The sequence below is a fragment of the Paramormyrops kingsleyae genome, chromosome 24, assembly GCF_048594095.1.
Source record: "Paramormyrops kingsleyae isolate MSU_618 chromosome 24, PKINGS_0.4, whole genome shotgun sequence".
Lineage (NCBI taxonomy): Eukaryota > Metazoa > Chordata > Actinopteri > Osteoglossiformes > Mormyridae > Paramormyrops > Paramormyrops kingsleyae.
The window spans coordinates 2593911-2613003 of NC_132820.1; the positions used below are offsets into that span (position 1 = coordinate 2593911).

Here is a 19093-nt window from a genome sequence, read left to right on the forward strand (position 1 = left end):
AGTCCAGAATAATATTAGCAAATTAGTTTTTGGGGGCTGCGCACAGCGTAAAATTTGGAGGATGCGGGCATCGATCCCGCTACCTCTCGCATGCTAAGCGAGCGCTCTACCATTTGAGCTAATCCCCCTCCCTGCATGAAAGATTGCTACGGACTAAGGTCAGTGGCGGAGCTAGACTTTTATTTAAGGGGTGGCCAAAGGGTGAGCAAGGTTTTCTCAGATGGGTCCATATAAATATGATAAATGAAGGAAAAAAATATTTAATTTATTTATTTAAATAGATAAATAATAAAACAACACTACAATTCAACATGTGCACTAAAACATACATACGTACAAAGACGCTGTCTAAAAGACGATCTATATCAGCACGAGCAGGGCTCGTGGCTAATTTAAATGAGACATGGAGCAGACAGTGCGCAACGCTTTCATGCTGCTATTTTTTATGTACTGCAAGTGTGTGACCACCTCTCATTAGGAAGGTAATACGGTGTAATATGTTATAAATACCTGCTTAACTCCTGCTGTTATCAATACCGCGGGTGTGTTTTGGATCATGTAGGAACGCGTGCCACTGCCAGGGCTTTTAGCCAATGACATGTCAGTAAGCAGCACGCACAGGGTACTGCTGCGTCGGGATGCGTTCGGGAGCTCTCGGAAATTACAGTTTTCCGTTCAAATCTTTGCCTGATCTCCTCATTGGTTTATTTTAATGTTTACCATTTCCAGCGGGGTGGCACTGGGAGTGGCAAGAGCTCTATTGGGGGTGGCAATTTCTACCTCTGCCACCCCTTTGGCTCCGCCCATGACTAAGCTGAGACTTAGGTGAGTTTCAAATTGTTAAAAACTGTGAAATGTGACTGCAAAGAATTGCATGACATCAGTTTTCGAAATTGTCTTTTGTTTCTTAATGCTGGAAATCTAGTGTAACTGATACTTGGAAGACATTAAGGTCAAATGCATCTGGTCTCCTTAATAGAACAACTGGCCCCAGGTTGAAATGGTGCATAACCGCTACTGTTTATCTTACTGGGAAAAAAAATACGATTCACATGAATCCAGCACTTGGATATGTGTGCAGTCCAGAATAATATTAGCAAATTAGTTTTTGGGGGATGTGCACAGCGTAAAATTTGGAGGATGCGGGCATCGATCCCGCTACCTCTCGCATGCTAAGCGAGCGCTCTACCATTTGAGCTAATCCCCCAACCCACATGAAAGAATCACACAGACTAGGAGAAATTAGATAGAATTAAGTGAGGTTATATATTTGAGCTAAGATATGAGCTGGAAACAGAAACATCCGTACGCGTATTTTCATGACTGACTCCTAACACGCATGCGCCGGATGGTCGAGTCGCTTCACTTGGTGAAAAGCGAAGTTATCGACAGAAAAAAATGATCAAGCTTATGTAAGCAAGAGAGTCTAAACAAGAAATCAGTTGCATATTTGTAAAAACTGCAAAATGTGACTGCAGAGAATTGCATAACATCAGTTTTCAAAATTGTCTTTTGCTTTTCGGCAATCTTGTGTAACTAGCTTAATACTTTGAGGACATTAAGATGATGATGATGATGAAACCCTTTATTGCTGTTGCAATACACCATGTCACTAGTCACAAGTACCAGCGAAAAAAACTGGCCATCAACCAGACCATACATATACACAAACATCACATTATAGGGGGTAGACCGGTCAGGGATATAGGATCAAAGATCAAATGCATCTGGAAACCCTAATAGACAACTGGCCGCAGTCTGCCCCCCAGGTTGAAATGGTGTAGAGCCACTACTGTTTATCTCACTGGGATTCACGTGATTGCACTACTTAAGTATGTGTGCAGCTCAGAACAGTATTAACAAATTTGTGGTCTGGGCAGAGCGTAAAAGCTGGAGGATGCGGGCATCGATCCCGCTACCTCTCGCATGCTAAGCGAGCGCTCTACCATTTGAGCTAATCCCCCTTTCCCTGTTACAGGATTACTCACACAGACTGTGATAATACAGAATTAGGTGTCCACCTACATTATAAGGATGAATCACATTATCATATGAAAAGAATGATAATGAATGACAAAATAAATTAATCAAAATTAAAAGTGCATAATGCATCACATGTGGTACAGCGATGTTTCTTTTTTGAAGTACGGTTGTGGAATTCGTAATACTTCGTACTGGCCACAACTTTATGCAGAAACACGTGGTGGAGATACGGAAAAACTACACTTCCCGTGGTGCGCAAAAGCGGAAGCGACCTTGCGGGTGACGAGGGCGGAGTTCAGTCCCGACAAAATGGCGAGCGGAGTTGGAAGTGAGTATTGTGGTTAGCTAGACTGCTACCTGAAAGCTCTGAGTAAAATTGGCACCCAAGTGCTGTTTACGATGACTGCTGTGTAAATAAGGTGCCACGCATCAACCATGCGTGTAGTTTATGGCTCCAAGATAACTTTAAGTACTAGCTAGCTAGCCGTAGTATTTGTTTTGAAAAATCGGATCGACTTAATGTTATTGTACTGTGTCAGAGTTATAATACGTTATTTTTATTGGTAGCCCCGTATACACATGTCTTTGCAGTTAGTTTCTGTAACATTGTATTATGTCGCTGCTTGTTGGGATTGCCTACGCCCGGACATTAGCGTATTGACGCGAACTAACTGCAGGCATGTTAAAGCCAAAAAGCACGCGCCGCCTTCCATGTCAGTGGATGCACGGTTATCAGCGATGCAACGTGTATAGACCCTCACAGACACTTTGTTACTATAACGCAGTAAAACGGATACTGTGTTTTTTCCCCCGGAATAACTATTTCAAATAAAAGAAATTTGTCGTCTCTCCTGTGCTGTTCAGTTCTGCATTTGACATGGCCACCGTCATTGTCATTCTTTCACCTTCAAACGTCCGTCTCTCTACACCCTGTTTCACTCTGTCCAACATCTGCCCCCACCCTGCTACACACTATCGTTCCCCCCCCCCCCCCCCCCCCCCCCCCCCCCCCCGTTCCACCCTGTCCCTTTCTCTTCTCCACTGTAGAGCACAAGCTGCTGTCTCTGGGCCCCACGGAGCCCTGGTCAGTGAGAGAAAAGCTGTGCTTGGCCTCCTCTGTCATGAAGAGTGGAGATCAGAACTGGTAAATGCGGGCTAGGTTTTTGTCTGTCCTGCACACATTCGATCCAGAGCACGCCGGGCCCCTGTGTTTCCTTACTCTGGACTACAGGAACATCAGCTTGGCTTTCAGCTCCTCGCTGTCCTTAATAAAGTGTTTGTTTTTTTCACCCTTGGTGCCTTTTTTGTTTATCTTGCCACATTACTGCATAGGGTTTTTTTTTTTTTTGGAGAAATCATGTGCAATAGCAGATTTCTCTCTGTCTCATAGGGTGTCTGTCAGCAGAGCCATCAAACCTTTTGCAGAGCCAGGAAGACCCCCCGACTGGTTCTCACAGAAGGTACGGGAGACACACACATACAGCCCCCCCCCCCCCCCCCCCCGAATATGCAGGCTCACTGAACTTGAGGCTAGTGCTTGGTCAGTCCGGGTTTAAGGGGAGTTAACTCAAGGTTGCTGATTAGGAGCCCAGTGTATTATCTGACACTTCTGAAGTGTTTCTAAACCCAGTTCTCAGGGATCCCGACACGGTCCACGCTGCGATGGTGGAGTTCCGTCCCACTCGGGGTGTGCTCTGTGTATCTTGGGATATGCCCCAGAATAGCCATGAACCTCTACTGGATAAACAGATGGGGGAAAAGAATGGATTTATGTTAATAATGGTTCCTGGTTCTGTGTGAGCTCAGACAGAACTGCTGTGTAAATGTTAGAGGAGAAGCCAATAGAAACCAAAACGGCATTTTCAGTTCGTCTTCCAAACTGCTTGCCCCTGTCCTTTTAAAACACATGATAATATGAAGTTTACTTATTAGAAACAAAAGACACCTTTCAGATTGGGGCGAAATAACAATGGGGCCTCACTCCCTTTGATATAGGACAGTGTTTCCCAATCCGGTCCTCGGGGACCCGTAGCCGGTTCACGTTTTTGCTCCCTGCCAGACAGTCCACATTTTTGCTCCCTCCCAGTTCCCGGTCGGGGAAAAAAAACGTGGACTGGCTGTGGGTCCCCCAGGACCGGATTGGAAAACACCGATATTAGAGGCTAATCATTCTCGTCACAGAAATGCTTTTTGGCTGTTGCCGTATCCGCCTTTCATGTTTTTTGGGAGTAGGGGTAACTCAGGCAGTAAACACAGTGCCATTGATTAGGCCACACCCATCTGTGCTGAGCTCTAAGCTTGCTGCAGCATGAATTACTTTACAAACTAAGCGCGGCCACTAGATGGCACCTGTAGCACTTAGAAAACGTCCAAGCCGTCAGCCAGGCAAGATGGGAAATGTAATTACAGTCATGCACTGCATAACGATGTTTCGGTCAGCGACAGACTGCATTTACAACGGTGGTCTCTTAAGATTTATAACAGAGGTGGAAAAATTCATATCACCTGGAGACGTGTTTGTGGTGATGCTGGTGTAAGCAGACCTACTGCACGTCCAGTTATATAAATGTATATAAGTTATATATATATATGGCACAAAATATGTGACAGTGACAACTGTGTTACTGGTTTATGTACTTCCTGTACTTTTTAATTGTTTTTTTAGGGTATACAGAAAAAAAAAATTACTGTAGCTTAGGTATGTAGTAATTCATCTCGGTTTCTGTAAGTACACAGTGATTTTTGCACAACGACAAATTCACCTAACGACGCATTTCTCAGAATGTATCCCCATCGTTAATACCAACTCATGACCGCGTTTCAAGTTCTGGAATGTAAGATCATCAAAATAAAAAATGACAGTGGTCATCGACCAGGACAGCCTTTATATGATGCATTGAGGTGGATTGTAGGTCTGATCCTCACATTCTTGATGATCCTCTTTGTCTCAGCACTGCGCTTCTCAATACTCCGAGCTCCTCGAGACGACTGAAACCCCAAAGTAAGTGGCTGAGCCATCGTTCATGTCACGCAGGCGTGGGGGTTGGGTATTGGATGCTTCTGTTATCAGTGTAACAATAAAAGCACCTAGACTTACACACTGTAAAGTGAAAATTGAAGAAATTAAATTAAAAATGTTTGGTAATGCTTTACATTAATCACATATTCATAATGCGTTCATAGAACACTCAGTGTACCTTCACAATGCATTCATGGAACACTCATTGTGCCTTCACAATGCATTCATAGAACACTCAGTGTGCCTTCATAATGCATTCATAGAACACTCAGTGTACCTACATAATGCATTCATAGAACACTCAGTGTGCCTTCATACTGCATTCATGGAACACTCATTGTGCCTTCATAATGCATTCATAGAACACTCAGTGTACCTTCACAATGCATTCATAGAACACTCAGTGTGCCTTTATAATGCATTCATAGAACACTCAGTGTGCCTTCATAATGCCTTCATAGAACACTCAGTGTACCTTCATAATGCATTCATAGAACATTCATAAGTAGCATGTAAGTATACCTTTACATCCTAACATATATTAACATCTTTAATATACATTAATAGCAAACATATGATTATACAATTACAATGATTTTACTATCATATGACATGGACTGTCTGCAGCTCCTGGATAAGGAGACACTGCCTTAGAGGATATTTTTAGATGTGCAGCTGGCTTAGGAGGGCAGACGGTGGATGGGCTGTTGCTCAGATTTGCAGGTCATGCTTTTCTCCAGGCGAAAGCGCGGGGAGAAGGGAGAGGTGGTGGAAACGGTGGAGGACGTGATCGTGCGTAAGCTCACAGCAGAGAGGATCGAGGAGCTGAAGCGCCTCATCAGGGACACGCAGGAGAAGCACAGGTACGTAGAGGAGGAGACGGGCCTCGCTCCCCTCCCCCCAAGCATTAAGCCCCGCCCTCTGCCTCCGCAGGAGGCTGAAGAAGGAGTCGGAGCTGATCCAAGCCGGACACCTGGACTCCAAGCTGGAGGAGCTATGGGGGGGCATCGTGCAGTAAGACATGTCCTCCTGCCGCCCCCGTGGTCTCCTGGGAGTGGGGGAAGGGCGTTACCTCACTGCATGACTACCTCCCTGTCTCACAGGAAGGAGAAGCAGGAAGAGGAAGAGGCGGAGCTAAAGCGGAAGACCACAGATGCCGCCTATCAGGGTACAGGACATTATCCGATCCCTCCGGTGTCTCACTCACTATTAAATGTAATTAAAAGTAGATCAAATAGTATTTTGTGTGAAGTACACACACTAGGGCTGCACGATCATACGGCGATTATATAGGGCATGTGCAATAATCAGCAGGGCTTTAGGTGACGGATGCAAACATTTGTCCAGCTTTTGTCCGGCTTTTCGATACTATACAGACACATCAACAACCCGGTCAGCAGATCAGCAACGTACATAACACATTAATGAGATGCGAATAGTGACAAACAAAATTTTGTATTCTGTATACATTTCCTGTATTCTTATGTTTAATAACTTTAAACTGCAAAAAGTACCGTCAAACCACCGACGTCTTCTTGCCTTGTTTATCCTCAATATCTCCGCCTTTAAAACATGGTGCCCTGGTGAATATTCCGCATGTGACGTCACGCACCCCTAATTCACACCAATTTCATTTAATGATTGATTAGTTGATTAACACGCTTAGTGCGGTGATGACGTGACAATGCGTGTGTCTGCCTGAAGTCTCACTGGAGCTGTGTTGCAGTTAAAGTGGCCTGTTTCTCAACGTAATCTGAGCGTTTAAGGGATTTCGCCTCGCCCCCCTACCCCCAGCTCGCCTGGCAGTGAAGAACACCCCCAAGCGTGTGCCCAGTGTAACAGTGCGCTCCCCGCTGGGGGCCAGCTCACCCAGCCTGGACTTCCCCCCGGCGGAGCAGCCGCCAGCGGCCCCCGAGGAGCCCAGCGTCCCAGCGCCAGTGAGTGTCCGCTGACTGTTGGTCCTGCATTGATGTGCTGGTTCCGCCGTTTTAGGAGCCGTGTGGCTCAGCAGGTTAGAACGCTGTGCCTGTGATCGGAAGGTTGCTGGTTTGAATCCCAGGGTCGGCAGTGTAATGTCACCTCTGGGCCTTTGATAAGTCAAGTCAAGTCAAGTAGGCTTTATTGTCACTTCAACCATATACAGGTAGTACACAGTGAAACGAAACAACGTTCCTCCAGGACCAAGGTGCTACATGCAACATAGATTTACAACATAAATTAACAGAAAAAACTAAAACTAGCTAACTAAGAGGCCTAGTTAGCTGGCTAGCAGAGACAAGACAGATTGGCAACATAATTTTACAACATAGAATAAAGTGCACGTGCGAATGTGCAAACAAGAGCAACAACAAAAGTGCGATAAACAAGACATAACATAACATAATAATATGGTGTTGAGGTGATGAGTTGAGGTAGTGGAGAAACAGTAGACGGTCCTTAACATAGCAGCAAGAATTTAGGAATTAGTGCAAAAAGTAATCCAGTATTGAATATTGTGCTAAAGAGCATTTACAGGTTGGTGTGTACGATAGTTTGGTAGTGTAGGTCAGTGTGTTTGCGCTTGTGTTGATTAGTCAGTCCAGTCCCAATGTTTTGAGGTAGATGAGGTGAGCTGAGTGATAATGTTTGTGTGTGTGTGTGTGTGTGTGTGTGCAATTATCAGTCCAGTCTGTTTTTGTTGAGAAGACGGATGGCTTGTGGAAAAAAACTGTTACACAGTCTGGATGTGTGTGCCCGAATGCTTCGGTACCTTTTTCCAGATGGCCGGAGTGTGAAGTGTGTGTGAGAGGGGTGTGTCCGATCAGCCACAATGCTGGTGGCTTTGCGGATGCAGCGTGTGGTGTAGATGTCTCCAATAGAGGGGAGAGAGACCCCGATGATCTTCTCTGCTGTCCTCACTATCCGCTGTAGGGTCTTTATCCTCAGTTGCTCTAGGGGTCGTCTAACTCTCCTTATAAGGAAGTAAGTTTGTTGCTTTGGAGAAAAAAAACCGACAAAATAAAAAAAAAGTAAATAAATACAGTTATTGTTATTAAGTTTATGTTTGATTCCTGGCAATCAGAGCAAATGGCCATGTGTCGTCCCTCAGACTCCAGGGGGCGCCGTGTTCATGCCCCTGCCGGAGGCGGCAGCACCTGGCCTGGGGGAGGCGGGTCTGGGCCCTCTCCTGGATGACTCCCCCCAGAAGAAGCTGCTGGGCCAGAAGGCCACACCCCCACCTTCCCCGCTGCTCTCGGAGCTGCTGAAGAAGGGCAGCCTGCTCCCCACCAGCCCCCGACTGGTGAGGGGGGCAGCGGGGAATGACGGTGGGGCAGGGGGGTATTACGGAGCGGGGGGGGTCACCGCCCTACCTACTGTTTCAGGTCGGGGAGGGAGACGGCCCCGCAGGTCATGTGACCGGCTCCCACGGCGCGGCCGAGCTCCAGCTCCCGGCCGCGGCTCTGCCCACCTCACAAGCGGCGACAGGTAACCGTGACGACCGCACCGCGTGAAAAGCACATGCATGCGCTGTGGAGACACGTTAGCGGCCCGTAATGGGGCTTCAGCACACGCGCTACAGATAACCCTGCTTACACCGTTTTAGCGGTTAGCCTGTAGTGTATGGGGGCCCCGAGTGCCGCCGCCGAACTGTGTGCGTGTCTGCCTGCCCGACTGCGCAGTTACTGATTACGCGGCGTGTACGCTGGCGCGCGTGCGTGCCTGTCTGCGCCTGCGCAGCCGCTGAGTCACGCTGTGTCGTTGAAGCCTGCCTCACGCCTACCTGCTGAAGGCCCCGCCCTCTCTGTGCCCCCCCGCTCTGTCTGTCCGTGTGCCAGGTGCCCCCACGCTGTCCCGTCTGCTGGAAGCCGGGCCCGCCCACTTCCCCTCCCCCCTGGGCTCGCTGGCCATTAGCCCTGCGCCGGACACCCCCGGCTCGCTCAACGCAGGTCTCTCTCTCCCCCCTCCCTCCTTCTCTGTCTCTCTCTAACTCAACCCCCTCCCCATCTACAAATGAGCCCCCGTTCATTCATCCTCTGTCCACTCTGCTTGTGTAACCTGACATGTTAACATTATTTAGGGGGAGGGGGGTGATCTGATTTACTCACAGCTTACTATCTGTAGCTGTTTCAGAGTAAACGCTCACCACGGCAAGCGTTTGCTGAAGACTGCAGACAGCCCCATCTGATCACTAAGTTTAGCTCCATCGATTACGCCATCATTTGTTTGCGAGTGACGCCCAAAAGAGGATGTCCTTCAAACTGCTGCATAGTGTGTCCAGGCAATTTCAGGATGAAAAAAGCCAAGATTCCAGTCTGATTCCCTATTGGCTGGGCCACCGCCTTGCTCCGCCCCTTCCCTGCCAGTCTGGTCCACAAGGAGGGAATAGCTTGTTTGTCCATATCTTCATTTCTTCTTTTTGTTTCAGCACTGCATGAAATACTCATAAATATGTAATAATCTGAGCCCTACTTCAGTCCCCCCTAACTCTCAGATCTTTCCCATTTCATTAATATCCTGTCATATTTCAGTTTGGCTAACAGAAATATAAACTTTAAACTTTTCCACTTTGGTCTGTGAGAATCACAGTTATTTCCTCCTGCATTATGCACTAAGTATGATGGAGTACTCCTCTGAGTACTGAATGGAGTACTCCTCTGAGTACTGAATGGAGTATTAGAGAAAAGCTCTTCTCTAAGCTGAGGCAGTGATTTGCATTCCTGAGCTCCTGGCTGGACCTTCTCATCACTGCACGCTCACACTGACACTCGGCAAACCCGCAGGGGACGACTTGGCTGAGAACCCCGCAGGCGGAGAGCGCCCCCCGGCGGCTGAGGGGAAGGAGGCGGAGCTGGGCGATGAGGACCTCGTGACTGTGTCCTACATGGGGGACGACCTGGACCTGGAGACTGTGGGTGACATCATCGCCATCATTGAGGAGAAGGTGACGCAGCGCACACATATACACGGCCTGCAAAAATGTGGAAAGGAATAGAAACAAGTTAGTATCCTTTGTGGATGAGAAGATAGATAGATATAGATATAGATAGATAGATAGACAGACAGACAAAACTGCTATCAGCTAGTTCAGACACTGATGACGAGTGCTAATTCATAATAGTTTAATTAACAATAAAGAATCTGTATCACATAACGGTGTATTCTTCTATGGCCCATGTGTGGCAGTGTGACAAAGCCATTGCCTCCCCTATGGCTAAAAATGTACAGAGACTCCACACCCTTAGGGGGCGCTGTGCTTGTGATAATGAGGTCTCCTGACTGGGCCGTATGGGCGCCGCAGGTGGACGACAACGCAGAGGCGCTGGATGCGGCGGCGGTGGAAGCCGCTCTGTCCCTGTGCGAGGAGGTGGCCGACAGCCACGCCCTAACGGGCCCCTGGGAGGCGGGGCCCTTCAAGCCGCCGGAGCCGGGCCCCGCGGCCCCGACCATCGTTTCCCCGGTTACGTCGGTCACCGATGCCACTGTGGAGGCCAAGACGGAGCCGCTGGAGGAGAAGTGCCGGCCTGCGGGTGCCACGACCCTCATCTTAGCCGCCGCCCACTCCCGCCTGAGCCCCGCCCCTTCCTCCTCCTCCGCTGTCATCACCAGCCTCACACGGGCAGTGACGCCCCTCCCTGAGGCAGGGACACAAGGTGGGGCCAGCAGGGGGGAGGGCCCAAGGGAACAGAGCCCCGCCTCCCCACATGTCACCATCAAGTTTGAGAGCGAGGACTGGCCGCAGCCAGGTGATGACACACCCAGGGCCGGTGAGCACGACGTGGGGCTGCGCTGCACGCCACCGTCCCCGGTGTCACCCTCCCGTGACCCCGCTGCTCTCTCCTCCCCAGACTCGGGAGCTGAAGACTGCTGTGCGTCAGAAACCCCCTCCAAGGTACCCCCGTGGCAACTAGAGGCATAACCTACTGGCTGGTTAGAGAGGCGGCCCGGGATAAACAGGAGGCCCGGGCTAAAGGGGCGGCCCGGGATAAACAGGAGGCCCGGGCTAAAGGGGCGGCACAGGTTAAAGGGGCGGCCCGGGATAAACAGGAGGCCCGGGCTAAAGGGGCGGCGCGGGCTAAAGGGCCGGCGCGGGCTAAAGGGGCTGCGCGGGCTAAAGGGGCGGCGCGGGCTAAAGGGGCGGCCCGGGCTAAAGGGGCGGCCCGGGCTAAAGGGGCGGCGCGGGCTAAAGGGGCGGCCCGGGCTAAAGGGGCGGCCCGGGCTAAAGGGGCGGCCCGGGCTAAAGGGGCGGCGCGGGCTAAAGGGGCGGCGCGGGCTAAAGGGGCTGCGCGGGCTAAAGGGCCGGCCCGGGCTAAAGGGGCGGCGCGGGCTAAAGGGGCGGCGCGGGCTAAAGGGGCGGCGCGGGTTAAAGGGGCGGCCCGGGCTAAAGGGGCGGCGCGGGCTAAAGGGGCGGCCCGGGCTAAAGGGGCGGCGCGGGCTAAAGGGGCGGCCCGGGCTAATTGAAATCACAGCACATTTACACATATAATCATAGATAATGGGCAGTGCGCAGGTTCTCCGGTGTGTCTGGACTGATGCCCCCTTCAGGTGACCTTCAGAAAAAGATCAAAAGGAGACAGAAGAGATGTGAACTGCAGCGGGATAAGCGGAGGGTAGATGGCTGGATGGATGAAGGAGACTGATCCAGATGTGCCGGCATGCCGTGAATAACAATACTGCCCCCCGCAGGACGTGAAGGAGGAGGACGTAGGGAGCGACGCCGACGAGGGCAGCGGGACGGAGATGAAGGAGTGTGGGGAGGGGGACCCGGGCGAGGGGGAGGGGTGTCCCGGCGAGGGGGCGGAGCCCTACCTGTCGGAGGCGGAGTTGGAGCCAGCAGCCAGTGAGAGCGAGGACGGGTGTAGCCTCCACACGGCCTCCTCTCTGCAGCTGCACAACACGGCCGACTCCATCCCCAGCAGCCCTGCGTCCTCCCAGTTGTGAGTACAGTTTTCCAGTCCCCCTCTTTGTCTGTCTCTGTATGTGTGCTTCTGGAGTTGTCCAATGCCTATGTATCTCTCTAGTATTCCTGTGTGTGACTTTATTTTGCTGTAGATCCCCTTTATAAGTGTGTTTCTGCCTGTTCCTGTAGTTCTCCAGCCTTTGTCTGAGTTGCTGCCTGTTCCTGTAGTTCTCCAGGCTATGTCTGTGTTTCTGTCTGTTCCTGTAGTTCTCCAGGCTGTGTGTGTATTTTCAGTATCCTCTGACAGCATCTTACCCCTCCCCGCCCCCGTTAACAGCTCCATGTGCAGTGAGGACCAGGAAGCCATCCAGGCACAGAAGATCTGGAAGAAAGCCATCATGCTGGTGTGGCGGGCCGCAGCCAATCACAGGTGGCCATCGCCTGTGGAACCCCAGGGCAGGTGAGGAAGGTCTCCGGCCGGTCTCAGTGATTAATGGCTGCGTGGTGTTGTCCCGGTCAGGTACGCCAACGTGTTCCTACAGCCAGTGACAGACGACATAGCGCCGGGGTACCACAGCATCGTACACAGGTGAGGTGTGTTTCCTCTGCTCTGCTTCTCCCTCATCCTTTTATGTGCCTGATTTCAATCCGCTTAATCACTTCCTGCTTTCTGTATTTCCAGTCACATCCTCTTCATTCTGACCCATCTTCCCCTTTATGTTAATCCTCTATGCACATTTTTCTCTGTTATATTCTCTTCATCCCAATTTTATCTGTATTCCCACCCCCTTCTCTATGCGTTCTCATACTTCGTTCTTTTCATCCTTGGTGCCTCCCTCCCTTTCTCTTTCCCTTCAAAAGGCCGATGGACCTCTCCACGATTAAGAAGAACATCGAGACGGGCCTGATCCGCACCACGGCTGAGTTCCAGCGCGACATCATGCTGATGTTCCAGAACGCCGTCATGTACAACAGCTCCGACCACGACGTCTACCACATGGCGCTGGAGATGCAGCGTGACGTGCTGGAGCAGGTGCAGCAGTTCCTGGCCACGCAGCTCATCATGCAGACGTCCGAATCGGGCATCAGCGCCAAGAGCCTGCGGGGGCGCGACTCCGCCCGCAAGCAGGACTCCTCTGACAAGGTGGGGAGGGGAGAGGAGAGAGGAAACAGGGACAGGATGGGAGGAAAGGGGAGGTGGGGGAAGAATGTAAAAGGGAAGGAGAGAATGGAGGTGTGGAAAAGTGATTTTTAGGGCAGGAACCTTTTTTTGAGATACTTTGAAACACTTAAGTAAGACAACACCAAAGCACAAAATCGAGAAACGAGATATCAGCTCAAATCAGTGAATGAGAGGAGGCAGAGAGTACAGTCGTTACGAAGCTCCTGTGAGTTGAAGACCCCCAACCTGCGAGACGCCTTCGGTGCTTGTCCTCACCCCCGTCCTCAAGCAGCGAGGTGTCAACCAGAGTAACATCACCCTCCAATCCAGAGAGGCTCCTGCAGGACAGTCCAGCTTCTCCTAGCATGATTGATAGATTCTCCCTGTGTTTCCTGTGTAGTTAGAGATGGAGGCATCTTCCCGTGTTCAGCTTGCAAGCCCCAGAAGTTCTGCTTGGTCTGGAGATGACATCTAATGACTTATTGTTAATCTTTGTAGACATCTTGAATGTTATCATCGAATGAACAGTATTTGATTAGACCAATATTGAGGACAGCCGCCTATTATTTGTCCCATAAATGTATATATTTTTGACGTCTTTATTTCCTTCAGTGTGGACATCATCACAAAGCAATGAAATATGTCAGATGGACTTCACAAGCTCGGATGAGCACGAGGGAGGCACCCGCTCGTGAATCTGACCGCCGCAAGCCGGTTCGCTCCCAATTTCTGCCGTTTCTCAAATCGCGTATCAGCTTCTCAGGTTTGCCGTAGTTCAGTTTGAAAGAGTCGAGGTCTCAGTCAAGGTACAAAACAAGGCGATGTCATGGAAACCTGTTCACGGTGTGGAGGAAAAGCCACGTCTGGAGGGGAGATGGTTGGATCAGGTGTCCTTTATTAAGGAGCATGCCAGGGAGCGTCCTATAAGGGACTCAGGGGATTCCGAGAGGGGACTGTAAATACTACTCAGATCAAAGGTACAACGGATCTGGTGGCCTGCTGTGTCATTTGGTCAGCTGTCTATTTGCATATCCCTTCCTGGGTTGCCAGGTGGGGTGCATGTCTTGGGCACCCTGTGGGCTAGGTGATCATGAGGAGGTCATAGTCTGTGTTTGGGAGAGGAACATGCATCCTGTTCTGCTTCCAATTTGGGTATCTTCCTGCAACCCCTAAAGGAACACTTTCTAGTCATCTGCCCAATGCTCTTTGCTGTCCCCCCCCAATGCCCCGACATTCAAAGCTCCTGATTGCAGACAAAGCCTTCAGGACTACAGACAGCGGTCTGTGAGTTACGTAAAAGCTCTCAGTGCAGGAGAGATGCCTGAAGAACATGAAGAAGATCGTTCATATGTCTGCTGATGAGGTGCTGCTTGCAAAATGTAGAAAGAAGAACTTAAGAACTGCAGAGACCCAGCACATCACGACAGACACTACGATACTGGAGCAGAGGAAGGACCAGTGGAAGAGGAAGGCGGGACACGGTTGATTTGACTAAACATGATGAAGTGGAATTCTGAAGTCCTGGTGGACCAGAGGATGCAGAAAGCAGGAGAAGATATAGTCAGGAATGCTGAGAGGCGGTCTGGGACAACGAGATATGATCAGAAATGCTGAGAAGTGGTCAGAAACACCAAGATATGGTCTGGAATACCAATAGTTCAAAAAAGATGAAAACGTGAAAAAGATCGTTCCGCTATGGTTCCCCCGTATTCGCGGATGACAGCTTGTGTGGGGAGATACAGCGGACAATCCGCGTGAGGAGAATCTCGTTTTTTCCAGGAATTCCAGTGCTAAATATATCAATAGTCCACATTTTAACTGTACTTGAAGAATATTTGTCGAAAGTTACACTTATCGAAATATTTTTGTACCAGATTCCTTATAAAAGAAATCACTTTGCACACCTCCTCTGTGGGGGGAGGGGGGGGTCAAAGGTGAGGTTGTGATAGGGACAGGGACAGAGGGTATTAATCAGGAAGAGCAATGGGAAGATACAGGATGAGCAACTGAAATGTGATGGGGAATTAACTGAAATTGTGTGTGTGTGTGTGTGTGGGGTGGGGGGGTACAGGCAGGACTCCCCCGTCTGTGCAAGCGCCCATGTCAGCAGTTGCATGAGCACTGTGCCATCCTGTTGCCACGTGTCTCATTTGCTTGCACCCGCCATGCGCATGCGCACTTCTGTGAGAGTGCCCTGGTCTTGGTATCACTCCATTCCACACCCATTACCCATAAGGCGTCTCCTTCACCTCCTGCAGCACATCTCCAGCAGCCAGACAAAGATAACCTCACAGGATGTTCCCACTGACACGGTAGAAGCAGGACATGTGCACAGAAATGGAAAAAGTCTTCTGAATTACTTCTACCCAAAGCTATAAATACTATTACTAAAAAAAAATTAAATAATAATAATTAAAGATGGGATCGATCCAATACCCTCCATAGGTAGTGGGCCAATACCGTCAAAAACTGCTGGATCAGATATTGGGGGGGGGGGGGGTAGCAGGCAAGCAATGTACAGTTAGGAAGGTGGGGTTAGCCAGCAATTAGGAGTTAAGGATGTTGTTCACAGGCCCAATGGTGTAATCACTCTGCTGACATTGGGATTTGAACTGGCGACCTTCCGATCACAGACACACCACCCCCCTACAAGAGCAGTAATATGTCAGTATAACACTCAGCAACACCCTGACTCTATGCCCCTTAGCTCTGCCTCTTCCCACCCGCTTCCGTGTCATTATCCGAATGCTCCTGGCCACATTCCCCCGTAACCCCCTGAATAATGCACCGCTCCAGTCAGCCTGTCTGCCGTTTTCCATGGGTGTTTTCACTCCTTACCCTCGTGAGTGATGCCTTGTGGGAGACTCCCAGGGTGGCAGCTTTCTCTAATGTCTTCCTGTGACCCCATTTCCCGTGGTTCTCTTCGCTTTTCCTCTGGTCACTGGGTGTTTTGGTGCCATTCAGGCTCTGGGTGCCTGTTTCTCTCTACCTGCATGTATCTTATGTGTGTGTCTCTCTCCTCACTCACTGGATATTGTGTCTGACATGATTTTAGTCTGACTGCACAGAGAAAGTCGATTGTTTTCTCACAGGACAGTGGATGATGTGTGTTTCCTCTGTCTGACTATCGTTTGTCTTCTCAGAACAGTGGATGGTATGTGTGTGTTTCCTCTGTCTGACTGTATCATTTGTCCTCTCACTGGACAGTTTATGGTGTCAGTGTGTGTTTTCCCTGTCTGACTGTATCGTTTGTCCTCTCACTGGACAGTTTATGGTGTCAGTGTGTGTTTTCCCTGTCTGACTGTATCGTTTGTCCTCTCACTGGACAGTTTATGGTGTCAGTGTGTGTTTTCCCTGTCTGACTGTATCGTTCGTCCTCTCACTGGACAGTTTATGGTGTCAGTGTGTGTTTTCCCTGTCTGACTGTATCGTTCGTCCTCTCACTGGATAGTTTATGGTGTCAGTGTGTGTTTTCCCTGTCTGACTTTATCGTTCGTCCTCTCACTGGATAGTTTATGGTGTCAGTGTGTGTTTTCCCTGTCTGACTGTATCGTTCGTCCTCTCACTGGATAGTTTATGGTGTCAGTGTGTGTTTTCCCTGTCTGACTGTATCGTTCGTCCTCTCACTGGATAGTTTATGGTGTCAGTGTGTGTTTTCCCTGTCTGACTGTATCGTTTGTCCTCTCACTGGACAGTTTATGGTGTCAGTGTGTGTTTTCCCTGTCTGACTGTATCGTTTGTCCTCTCACTGGACAGTTTATGGTGTCAGTGTGTGTTTTCCCTGTCTGACTGTATCGTTTGTCCTCTCACTGGACAGTTTATGGTGTCAGTGTGTGTTTTCCCTGTCTGACTGTATCGTTTGTCCTCTCACTGGATAGTTTATGGTGTCAGTGTGTGTTTTCCCTGTCTGACTGTATCGTTTGTCCTCTCACTGGATAGTTTATGGTGTCAGTGTGTGTTTTCCCTGTCTGACTGTATCGTTTGTCCTCTCACTGGATAGTTTATGGTGTCAGTGTGTGTTTTCCCTGTCTGACTGTATCGTTTGTCCTCTCACTGGATAGTTTATGGTGTCAGTGTGTGTTTTCCCTGTCTGACTGTATCGTTTGTCCTCTCACTGGACAGTTTATGGTGTCAGTGTGTTTTTTCCCTGTCTGACTGTATCGTTTGTCCTCTCACTGGACAGTTTATGGTGTCAGTGTGTGTTTTCCCTGTCTGACTGTATCGTTTGTCCTCTCACTGGACAGTGGATGGTGTCAATGTGTGTTTCCTCTTTCTGACTATCGTTTGTCCTCTCACTGGACAGTGGATGGTGTCAGTGTGTTTTTTCCCTGTCTGACTATCGTTTGTCTTCTCAGAACAGTGGATGGTGTGAGTGTGTGTTTCCTCTGTCTGACTGTATCGTTTGTCCTCTCACAGGACAGTGTACCCATGGCCTCTCCTGCCTTTCTTCTCTCTCTCTTTGTAAGTATCCAGTGTTTAGCTCACAGAATATACAGCACGTGTCTGTGACCTCAGCATCTCAGAAACACATGCGTGTTAAAGCCCCGTGTTTATTTGATTAACACACAGCTCTGCCCGGTTCTTAAGGATGTTTGTCGTCACAAGCCATGAAAAAAATAAACAAAGTGGCGCCCCCTTGTGGTACACACTGACTTAGCCTGACCGTCATGTAAAATGATCCTTTGACACAATCGGTTCACTTTGCCCTTGGCTCTTGTTCACATTTTTGTTCATATTTATTCACATTTTCCATTTCTCAGTTCATTTTTAGATTCTGCTTTTCTACAAAATTGCAAATGGCCACTTAATTCCTCACATCTCACAAAATATTTGTATGCAAATTAGACTGCAAATGGAATTAAAATTTTTACTACAAGTCAGTTTGTGCTGAATGCACAGTGTGATATCTTAGGAGTGAGGTAACTGGGTGAGGTGTATATGGTCTATACCACTTTATTGATGCGTAATGTGTGTGTGTTTCATATATGTGGGGAACATTTGGTCCCCACAATGTGATAAAACCTTTTTTTGACCTTGCGGAGACCATTGTTTTGGTCCCCACAAGGGGAAATTCTGTTTTATAAAAATGTGACAAACCAAAATACTAGAAATGCCGAAAGTCTTGAATTTTGTCTGGTTACTTGTGGTTAAAGTTAGGGCTGGTTAGGGGTTTGCCCATAGAAATGAATGGATGGTCCCCACAAAGATATGAGTACAGGTGTGTGTGTGTGCGTTTGCGTGAAGACAAAGGTGAAGCTGAAATTCCACCCTTACATTGCTCCAGCAGTTTCTCATAATGTATCCCTGCTGTCCGTGTCGATCTGACCGCATCACGGCGCTGACTCGGCCCTCTGCTGTTCTGCAGGACGGTGGCACCAGGGGGCGCCGCTGTGCCATCGAGGCGGACATGAAGATGAAGAAATGATCCCCGAGAGAGGGAGGAGTGTCGCACCGATCGCATTCCTGTTTCAGTTACCAAAAAAAGGCTGGCAAACATGACGGCTCGTTCTGGAATTCACACAAGAATCTCACCCAGGGGGCACAGATGCATATTCCTGTTTTTACGTTGATAGAACAAGGATGTCACAAAAAAATCCAAGTGAACTTAGCGAAAGTGTTTGTTTTTCTGTTGTCTGACTTCAGGGGAGGGTGGGGCTCAGACAGGCTCATGTCTATCTCTTTTACAACCAATTTTAAAAATACGTTGTAATTATGTATCTGTCTTGTGCTGTTGTAAGTGCAGTGTGTAGTTTTGTACAGTCTTGTTGTCTTGTGTACAGATTATACTTTTTTAAAACATAACTTGTGTCATAAACAATAAATCTGATTAAAAAAAGCTCCTCGATTTCTGCCCGATGATAATCCGTCCACCGTTTCGGCAGGAATATGCAAAATAAGGAAAATATCGAGTTCCATCTAACAGGAAGTCAGGAGCACTACAGCACAGACGACATCCCACAGCCATCCGAGCCACTGGGGGTCTCGGTGGTACTAACAGCCCCCCCCCCCCCGTAAAAGATGCACAATGGCAGGAGTAGCTGCTGAGATTCAT

The 19093-nt window shown here is 49.0% G+C and overlaps 1 protein-coding gene and 3 non-coding genes across 9 annotated transcripts; 1 reads left to right on the forward strand and 3 right to left on the reverse strand.

Annotated features, from left to right (window-relative positions):
* Positions 1 to 55: 55 nt before the first annotated feature.
* On the reverse strand, positions 56 to 128 carry trnaa-agc (transfer RNA alanine (anticodon AGC)). Its single transcript has one exon. It is a non-coding gene; the product is annotated as a tRNA-Ala (tRNA).
* Positions 129 to 1134: 1006 nt separating this feature from the next.
* On the reverse strand, positions 1135 to 1207 carry trnaa-agc (transfer RNA alanine (anticodon AGC)). The gene has a single exon. It is a non-coding gene; the product is annotated as a tRNA-Ala (tRNA).
* Positions 1208 to 1891: 684 nt separating this feature from the next.
* trnaa-agc (transfer RNA alanine (anticodon AGC)) lies at positions 1892 to 1964 on the reverse strand. The gene has a single exon. It is a non-coding gene; the product is annotated as a tRNA-Ala (tRNA).
* Positions 1965 to 2201: 237 nt separating this feature from the next.
* brd8a (bromodomain containing 8a) lies at positions 2202 to 18877 on the forward strand. 6 transcript variants are annotated; one of them, XM_023798269.2, is made up of 20 exons: positions 2202 to 2311; positions 3031 to 3127; positions 3374 to 3443; positions 4935 to 4984; positions 5743 to 5865; positions 5936 to 6016; positions 6106 to 6170; positions 6797 to 6939; positions 8091 to 8282; positions 8365 to 8467; positions 8818 to 8928; positions 9763 to 9923; positions 10281 to 10746; positions 10828 to 10871; positions 11666 to 11916; positions 12217 to 12309; positions 12400 to 12468; positions 12741 to 13023; positions 17458 to 17502; positions 18407 to 18877. In XM_023798269.2, exons 1-20 carry the CDS (start codon positions 2293 to 2295, stop codon positions 18464 to 18466), a joined length of 2526 nt encoding a protein of 841 aa, XP_023654037.2. In that variant the 5' UTR covers positions 2202 to 2292; the 3' UTR covers positions 18467 to 18877. The 6 variants fall into 6 exon arrangements, with proteins under 6 accessions (XP_023654037.2, XP_023654038.2, XP_023654035.2 ...); XM_023798270.2 differs by having other exon boundaries at positions 10281 to 10725; XM_023798267.2 differs by having other exon boundaries at positions 10281 to 10871.
* Positions 18878 to 19093: the final 216 nt, after the last annotated feature.